This window comes from Cottoperca gobio, unplaced genomic scaffold, assembly GCF_900634415.1.
Source record: "Cottoperca gobio unplaced genomic scaffold, fCotGob3.1 fCotGob3_189arrow_ctg1, whole genome shotgun sequence".
Classification (NCBI taxonomy): domain Eukaryota; kingdom Metazoa; phylum Chordata; class Actinopteri; order Perciformes; family Bovichtidae; genus Cottoperca; species Cottoperca gobio.
Window position 1 is genome coordinate 262592 of NW_021166832.1, and position 9909 is coordinate 272500.

Genomic DNA, 9909 nt, shown 5'->3' on the forward strand with positions numbered 1-9909 from the left:
ATAGCTTCCTGTCCACACCTTACAAACGGCCCATGCATCAGCGCACACTGGAAGGTGTTTGCTCTGTAATTCGTCTCAACAACAACCTGCCGGTTATAACTCCTAGATAACAGGTTAGGTGTCCAACAGTCAGACAATAAACAATCAGAATATTATTGACTTACAAGGAATCAGCCTTGGTGTTTGATGTATTCAATAAACATAAAAAGGAGTATCAGAGCGTTTAAACAACACGTTGATATGTTTGAGGTTTTTTTCTGCCTTTGGGGCGTACAAATATGCACAATATGACTGCAGTATGTATGCTACGATATAACGGTGTTTTGGATTGAAGAGCTGTACAGTTCTGTGCAGAATTTGCAAAATGAATTGCTGTGCAAAAGTTAAACAGTGAAGAGAATATGTGTGGCGTGCAAGGATAATAGTCCAAGTACACAGTTCACTGACATAAAAAATGTTCCTGCATGTTTACGTGATGTTTATCAGCGGGGCGAGGCTCGCCTCACTGAAATATGGCTTCTCATATTGTTTTTATAAGGACTGGGTTGGGTAATGGAAAATTGTCCATCAAGAAAATAGGTTTTGGAGCTGACATGCCTGAGAATGTGAGTCCCAGGGGAAACCGGGCCCCTGGGAACCCTGCTGACCTCGAGACAGCATAACACAGCAGACGCCTCGGACACATTTACTCCGTGATGTCAGGTCTGGGAACCGGCCGGAGGGGGAGTGACAGGCTCAACTTAGGGATGCACGATGTGCATTTATTTTGATACTGATAATTACCTGCTTCTCATGGCCGATACTGAGATCCTTTTCAAATGTTTGTGTTTTAAAAAGAAGTTTATAACTGGTAGTTTGTGCACAGCTAATATGTAGAGAGCAAAGATGAAGGTTTAATATTCAAATCAAATCCAGCTGACAGCACTATAGTTAATACAGCAACATATAGAACATAGAGAGGAATGAAAGTGGAACGTTTGGTGTATGTAAGTGCTACTGAAGTGGAGATTTCTGCTGAAGAGTGTGAGAAAAAGCTCCTTTAGAGATATGTATTAAGTTACAAACACACACTCTGATGTTCTCATGTTTCCTCTCGTCTCACAGAACACGAGTTATAGAAGATAAATAGCCCAAAATCTAAAAAGATGGTCACTGTTGGATTCTGTGTGCATCTCAAAAAGCAGAGCCTTGAGGAGAATCCAAAGAACAAACAGGGATCTGAAACACTCGTGGAGTCACAGGACTTACTGCAGGAGACGTGAGAGAGAGAGGCGATAACAAATGTCAATCATTAAGACATTAGATATTGTTGTGTGGTGGTTTGATCCAGATTGTCTTTGAAATAGAAGCAGCCCGTACTGTAAAGCCTGAAAAGAAATAGGACAGCCGCATTACAGCCAAAAACAAAGCACATTCTTGTTACATAAGCCTTGCTTCTGCATCGGTGGCTGACAGGTTGTGCAGCCCTGTCTGCAGTCTGCAGTTTTTGGTTTGAGACCCAAGTGAGTTGTGTGTGTGTGTGTGTGTGTGTGTGTGTCAGGGTGTGGGAGTAATGGGGGGGGGTGTAAGAATCGAGACAGGTTCAAAGGAAATACACTGAGGGTGGTCATGAAGTGAAAGTTAGTTGTCGCTGCATGTGAGTTGTAGAGGCTGGGAACAGCGAGGTGTGGGAGAGTTTTAACACATTCTCACCTCCTGCTACCCACACACACACACACACACACACACACACACACACACTCCAACGCCCACAGAACTCTCCACTCAGGCTGTTGACGTACGTGCCATCACACATGGTCTTCACACTCAGGGGAAATGCAAAGAAAGTCTCTCTTTCACTCACACATGCGCACTTGTTTTTTTTATGCTAACTTCTGTCTGCCGCCAAAACACAAGCCGTCTGTTTCAGTAAACAAGACCTCCTGTGTTCCATATCCTCCGTCTTTATGTGCACAATCACTTCATTGAATGTAACACAACTCCCATGAAAGGTAGTGATGCAGAGCTCATGTGCTCGTGCTGCTGCTTCCGTCTATTCACGCGTTTACGGTAGCGACGCTACGAGTGCAAAAGTTGCCATGAAGTGTTTTTCTTTTATGGCCTCAATAAAGTCAAAGCCCCAGTTGTGTGGATTTTGATACTCGTCTATTATAACCAAAGGCCGACCGGTCAGACCGGGTTTTTGCAGTTTGTTACAGAATCCTCTGATCCAAATAACTTCACCGGCTCTGCTAACTTCGTTGGCGTCATCTCCCCTTTGAGCAGCGTCAGCGTTGTGTTTGTCTGCAGAAGCTTCATAAACTGACTGTTTATCCAGTTTTAAGACACTTTCTACATCCTGGTGTTTTTAACTCTATATTTGAAGGATGAAGGATTTTAGTCCTGAACGTCTGGATCTTAAGTTCTCAGAGAAACAAGCTGAACAAACGTTAGCGGCAGCCGAACAGCGTGCAGGAGAAACTCTGATGTTTAACCTTTGAATCAGAGGAGGAAGAAGAACTCCCATGATGCACCGCTGCTGCACCACCACACCAAAGTCCCATGATGCACCGCTGCTGCACCACCACACCAAACTCCCATGATGCACCGCTGCTGCACCACCACACCAAACTCCCATGATGCACCGCTGCTGCACCGCTGCACCTCCACACCAAACTCCCATGATGCACCGCTGCTGCACCACCACACCAAACTCCCATGATGCACCGCTGCTGCACCTCCACACCAAACTCCCATGATGCACCGCTGCTGCACCACCACACCAAACTCCCATGATGCACCGCTGCTGCACCACCACACCAAACTCCCATGATGCACCGCTGCTGCACCTCCACACCAAACTCCCATGATGCACCGCTGCTGCACCACCACACCAAACTCCCATGATGCACCGCTGCTGCACCTCCACACCAAACTCCCATGATGCACCGCTGCTGCACCACCACACCAAACTCCCATGATGCACCGCTGCTGCACCACCACACCAAACTCCCATGATGCACCGCTGCTGCACCTCCACACCAAACTCCCATGATGCACCGCTGCTGCACCACCACACCAAACTCCCATGATGCACCGCTGCTGCACCTCCACACCAAACTCCCATGATGCACCGCTGCTGCACCACCACACCAAACTCCAGCTTCTACTGTTGTTGTCATTCAGACCCCTCGTGGCAGGAATACAGATTGTGTGATTAATGTTTATGGAAGAGAAACCGTAATAGTTTAACTGCTTAATCTCTTTTTCTCCATGTTTATTAAGTTTCTTTCAGATCGCGTTGTAAAGGCAGCGAGGTCCGTCTACAGTGTTATAATCGAGAGGAACACAGATCTGATCCGAGATAGAAAGCATCACCTCAAAACATACAGGTACCTTCACTGGTAGCGTCATTTAAACATGTGATAACCTCTGCAAAATCAGAATGCCTGTTTACATTTTCATTTCTCTCACAGACAATGTTGTTCTGCGAGGGAGCTTGTTGATTGGCTGATGAAACAAAATGAATGCCTGCAATCAAGAAGCCAGGCGGTTGGGATGTGGCAGGTCCTGGTGGATGAAGGAATCCTCGTTCATGGTAACAACTAAAGAGTTTTGCAGAATTATGTCTCAAGAAAAATATGCAAATCCATCTTTGCTAGACAGTTTCATTTATCAACCTTTGGCCAGCAGCCACAATTAAGTTGATATTGACATGATATTTGTCTTATATTTATTTATTTATATTTACAGTATATCTCAAAAGTGAGTACACCCTTTAGATTTTTGCAAATATTCTGTTATGTCCTTTCAGGGGATAACATTATCCTACTGAAACTTTGATATAACTTAAAGTAGTCAGTGTGCTGCTTGAATAACAGTATAGATTTATTGTCCTTTGAAAATTACTCAGTACACAGCTGTTAATGTCTAAACAGCTGGCAACAAAAGTGAGTACACCCCATAGTGAACATGTCCTAATTGTGCCCAATGATGTTGTTTTCCCGCCCTGGTGTCATGTGACTCGTTAGTGTTACAAGGATTCAGGTGTAAATGATAAGCAGGGCTGTTAAATTTGGTGTTTTGGGCACAATTCTCTCTGAATGCTGGACAACATGGCACCTCATGGCAAGGAACTCTCTGAGCGGCTGAAAAAAAGGATTATTGCGCTTCACAAAGATGGCCTTGGCTATAAGAAGATTGCCAACACCATGAAAATGAGTTGCAGCACAGTGGCTAAGATCATACAGCGGTTTTCCAGGACAGGTTCCACTCGGAACAGGCCTCGCCAGGGTCGACCAAAGAAGTTGAGTCCACGTGCTCAGCGTCATATCCAGAGGTTGGTTTCCAAAAATAGACGTGCGAGTGCTTCCAGCATTGCTGCAGAGGTTGCAGAAGTGGGATGTCAGCCTGTCAGTGCCCAGACCATACGCCGCACACTGCATCAAATCGGTTTGTATGGCCGTCGCCCCAGACAGAAGCCCCTTCTGAAACCGATGCATAAGAAAGCCCGCAAACAGTTTGCTGAAGACAATGAATCCAAGAACATGAGTTACTGGAACCATGTCCTGTGGTCTGATGAGACCAAAATAAACCTGTTTGGGTCAGATGGTGTCCGGCGTGTGTGGCGGCACCCTGGTGAGTACCAAGACAAATGTGTTTTGCCTACAGTCAAGCATGGTGGTGGCAGCATCATGGTCTGGGGCTGCATGAGTGCTGCCGGCACTGGGGAGCTGCATTTCATTGAGGGACACATGAATTCCAATATATACTGTGACATCCTGCAGCAGAGCATGATCCCCTCTCTTCGGAAACTGGGCCGTAGGGCAGTTTTCCAACATGATAATGACCCTAAACACACCTCCAAGATGACAACGGCCTTGCTGAAGAAGCTGAAGGTTAAGGTGATGGACTGGCCAAGTATGTCTCCAGACCTAAACCCAATTGAGCACATGTGGGGCATCCTCAAGAGGAAGGTGGAGGAGTGCAAGGTGTCCAACATCCGTGCGCTCCGTGATGTCGTCGTGGAGGAGTGGAAGAAGATTCCAGAAGCAACCTGTGCAGCTCTGGTGAATTCCATGCCCAGGAGGGTTAAAGCAGTGCTAGATAACAATGGTGGTCACACAAAATATTGACACTTTGGGCACAATTTAGACATGTTCACTATGGGGTGTACTCACTTTTGTTGCCAGCTGTTTAGACATTAACAGCTGTGTACTGAGTAATTTTCAAAGGACAATAAATCTATACTGTTATTCAAGCAGCACACTGACTACTTTAAGTTATATCAAAGTTTCAGTAGGATAATGTTATCCCCTGAAAGGATATAACAGAATATTTGCAAAAATCTAAAGGGTGTACTCACTTTTGAGATATACTGTATAACCTTTATTTATCCAGGATATGGCCTCATTGAGATTAAAATCTCTTTTTCAAGAGTGTCCTGGCCGAGAGAGGCAGCAGCACAGTTACAGACAAAAAAAACAATCACAATCACAACATTAATGAAAACATTTACAGACCCAGCGGTCTGCTTCAGTGTCTTTAAGAGTTGCTTTAAGTCTGTTAGAGAGACCGGCTCTCTGAGCTTCAGCTCATTCTGCAGCTGGTTCCAGGCAGCCGGAGCAGTGTAACTAAAAGCCCTGTTCCCAAGTTCTGTACGGTTCTGTAAATTAATGTGTTATCAGCATACAAATGGAAATTTGCATTTAAAACATTGTGATTAAGATTATTTATATAAATGACAAATAACAATGGTCCTACATCAGATCCCTGTGGCACACCCTTGGATACATTAAGAGAACTAGAAGTTATATCTTCTGCCCGCACACACTGTCAACAGACAGCTTGATCTGAGAGACCTGTACTGTAGAGTCTTTGTGACACTAAGGCATGATCCACTGTATCAAAAGCCTTGGATAAGTCAATACAAAGTGCTGCACAATGTTCTCTATTGTCTAAGAACTTTATAAAATCATTTACTACTTGTAAGGTGGCCGTTGTTGTGCTGTGTGTTTTCATAAAACTAGATTGAAGTTCAGATAAAATATTATTAGTGGTTAAAAAGTCCTTTAGTTGTTGACTCACCAATGATTCCAGCACTTTCTTTAAGACAGTTTGGAGATGGGTCTGTAGTTGTTTAGGAGAGTGGGGGCACCCCCTTTCAACAGTGGGAGAACAAAAGCAGATTTCCAAATAAGTGGAATTTGGTTTGTCTCCAGGGATAGATTGAAAAGATAGGCCAGGGGCGAGGCGAGGAAGTCAGCTGCTAAAAAGTTACTCTTTGTAGTTACTACAAAGAGATACTAAGTGACGGCAAAGAGAAACTAAGTTACTTCAAAGAAACACTAAGTGACTACAAAGATACACTAAGTGACTACAAAGAGACACTAAGTGACTACAAAGAGACACTAAGTGACTACAAAGAGACACTAAGTGACTACAAATAGACGCCAAACGACAATAAGACGACCCATGACTACAAAGAGACCCAAAATTAGACGCAAAAAATCAAAATGGCTGGTTTCTCATCATCTCAGAGTGTTGGGCGAGCTCTGCAGAAGTATGGTGAATCATTCCATGAGCAATCCTGTCATATTCTGCTATTCTTCTAATATATTCTGATATTAGTCTGCCAGGGTCTTTGTTTCATTCAAGTGTTCACAAAGCGCTTTACGTCTCTAGACGAGACTCGCGCTCCAATCAGGATGTAAATGCTTCATCAGTTGAAGAGGATCACTCTGAATAATTCAATCTCATCTCCATGCATCTCGTCGACTTTTGTAAAGTTACTACATGAAAACTAATTCTGCTAAAGGTCAAAACGTGTTTCCTTTTTCTAAACTCATGTGTGTTTTATTATTTCTGTGTTCTCCAGTGAAACATGAGCTGAACTTCCATGACAAGGACACTCAGTTCTTCCGCTTCCAGGACTCGCTTGCTCTGAACCACGTGAGCAACGAGAAGGACTGCGAGGACGAGCTGCAGGAGGGTCTGTCGCTGCTCTCCCAGCTCGGCCCCGACGCGCTGCTCACCATGATTCTACGCAAATGGTCAGTATGATGAGCGTTTAGGACTATTACATATGATTATATGTAGTATTATCTAATATCTCTGAATTAAAAGGAAAGAGAAGAAACTTACAGAAATATGAAAGGTACTATAAAAATATGTTCAATATATCTGAACTCAAATGAAACCTGTATAGTAGAATACAAATGGGAGAAAATACTAAAGAAATATGTACAATATATTTTAATTAAAGTGAAAGCTATAGAGAAGAAATCTACAATTGAAATATGAAAAAGATTATATGGAAACATGTACAATATATCTAAATTAAAATAAACATGCAGTAGTTTTGTGCAGAAATGTGCAGAAAGTGCAATGTAGAGAGATGAAGTCCCACATACGTCACACACACAGTCCTCAGGTCTTTCCGTGCACCTGTGTCTGATCACACCTTTCTTCTGCCTGATCAGCCCGAGCCAAAGGAGTGCGGAGGACCTGGAGGTCATCTACGAGGAGCTGCTGCACGTCAAGGCTGCAGCTCATCTCTCCACCTCTGTCAGTCACTCTCTGCTTCATCACTGTCCTCATGGTTAAAGACACTAGATGTACTTTTTGTGTGTAGAAAAGAATTACACTGCAGTTACAAGCCTTACTTTGATGGTAATAGTACACCTGACATTTAACATGTTCTCTAGTTGCATAAACAGAATCAACAGAACAACTCTTGACACGAGGTGCGTCTCCTTCTAAATGTATCACAAACTTTATCCGAATTTCAGAGGAAATCGGCAAAAGAAAATGCTAATTAACGCTTATATGTGATTATGAGGAGCTTCATAAAGAGATAAGCAGCAGGCGGCTCTAATTCTCCTGTCAGAAAAGCATTTTAACAGAAGAAGAAGAAGAAGAAGAAGAAGAAGAAGAAGAAGAAGAAGGAAGAAGGAGAAGAAGGAGAGAAGAAGAAGAAGGAGAAAAAGAAGGAGAAGGAGAAGAAGAAGAAGAAGGAGAAGAAGAAGGAGAAGAAGGAGAAGAAGGAGAAGAAGGAGAAGAAGAAGGAGAAGAAGGAGAAGGAGAAGAAGAAGAAGAAGGAGAAGAAGAAGAAGGAGAAGAAGAAGAAGAAGGAGAAGAAGGAGAAGAAGGAGAAGAAGGAGAAGAAGAAGGAGAAGAAGGAGAAGAAGAAGAAGGAGAAGAAGGAGAAGAAGGAGAAGAAGAAGAAGAAGGAGAAGAAGGAGAAGAAGGAGAAGAAGGAGAAGGAGAAGAAGAAGAGGGCAGACAAATCAGACTTTGTGTTCATTGTATATTAGTGTGAGGAAGGTTACATCAGATGTGGAGCCATGAGGAGAATATTTCGCCTCCCTCCAGTGGACGTTAAAGCCACAGGCTTCACGCACGTCAGCATTTATTCACTAAATCTGTTTCCATTTTGCTTTTCTTCTTACGTTGCAGATAAACTCCTGCACGCAATCGAACTTACAAAAACGTTTTGCCTGATATAAATATATCATTTTTGCAAGTTAGTCAGTGTGCAGGAGTCCTCTCGTCCCTCTCCGACGCATCTGTTTCATGAAACAGATTTTCTGCGTGGTGGATGGGAACGCACCTCGTCTTACTGAAAGAAACATTTCTAGCAGCAGTTACCAACCAAACCATCCCGTGTCCTCTGATTCACACACTAAGAACCTGAGGAGGTCATGTCCATGCAGCTCAGTCTAACATCTCACCTGTTGTGCCTGTAGGTGCGTAAGGAGCTGGCAGCGGTGCTCGTCTTTGAATCGCATGCCAAGGCAGGAACAGTGTGTGAGTGTGACACACTGCAGTGCACTGTTGCTCTGACGTGCACTGATGTCTTCTTAACGTCCTCTTCTGCACGACATCTTCAATGTCCTCATGTCCTCATGTGCTGCAGAGTAAATGTTGGTGTTTATGTTGTGTAGTGTTCAGTCAGGGGGACAAAGGCACTTCTTGGTACATCATCTGGAAAGGCTCTGTAAATGTGATCACGCATGGGAAGGTAAGTGCATGTACTGCTAAACTAATAATAATAATAATAATGGTCTGGTTGCTTGGAGGTCGTGCTGAAGGTGCTGTGTGCCTGCAGGGCCTGGTCACCACACTACATGAGGGCGAAGACTTCGGGCAGCTCGCTCTGCTGAACGATGCACCTCGAGCTGCCACCATCATCCTGAGAGAAGACAACTGCCACTTCCTGCGTGTACACAAGCAGGACTTCATACGCATCCTCAAGGTGCGTCTGACGTTACGCTCCTCCGCCAGTGTGCAGCGACGTTACATTCAAAGCTTGTGTCCAGGTTTCTGAGCCAAGCTTGGAATAAGAATAAATGAACGAAGAGCCTTTCTTTAATGAATATAACTCGTCACGTTGTTTAAACACCAACACATCTGGATTGAAGCAGAATATTTGTTTGGATAAAAACATGTTGTGAATTTAGGAAATTGTGGATCCCACAATCGTCCTCCGCTCCTCTGGAGTCTGACGTCATAATCCTGATATTAGTGCAGAATAATCTTTGGCTGACACTGTGCACACACACTTTAAATACAATGAACATGCAGGAACACATTTAAACTTCATCGTCAGCTCAACAATCTGGTGTTTTCTCTGCGTGCATCACAACCCGACCCACTAACGATCCCTTCTGTGTTTCAGGATGTCGAAGCAAACACCGTGCGACTTGAAGAACATGGGAAAAGTGTTCTGGTGTTGGAGAAGAGCAGCGACTGGGCCGAGCCGGGAGGAGCAGGAAACAACAGCAAGTGAGAAACTGTGACGCACTGCGAGACACTTGACCCGGGCGTGAGCAGATACCGTATCGCGGCGAGAACACAAGCGCTGGCATCGGTCATCAGAACACAAGTGTTACGGATCCGTCTGTCGCTCGAGGTGTTAATGATTGTTAT

General features: G+C 44.1%; 1 protein-coding gene across 2 annotated transcripts in view; it reads left to right on the forward strand.

Moving 5' to 3' along the window:
- Positions 1 to 9909, forward strand: part of rapgef3 (Rap guanine nucleotide exchange factor (GEF) 3) — a 29624-nt gene that overhangs the window by 13458 nt on the left and 6257 nt on the right. For both annotated transcript variants that reach the window (XM_029426471.1, XM_029426470.1), the window contains 8 exons: positions 3265 to 3371; positions 3456 to 3577; positions 6857 to 7031; positions 7461 to 7545; positions 8727 to 8787; positions 8925 to 9001; positions 9089 to 9235; positions 9659 to 9765. In XM_029426471.1, the coding sequence (XP_029282331.1) occupies positions 3265 to 3371; positions 3456 to 3577; positions 6857 to 7031; positions 7461 to 7545; positions 8727 to 8787; positions 8925 to 9001; positions 9089 to 9235; positions 9659 to 9765 (881 nt within the window). The remainder of the gene's footprint in view (positions 1 to 3264; positions 3372 to 3455; positions 3578 to 6856; positions 7032 to 7460; positions 7546 to 8726; positions 8788 to 8924; positions 9002 to 9088; positions 9236 to 9658; positions 9766 to 9909) is intronic.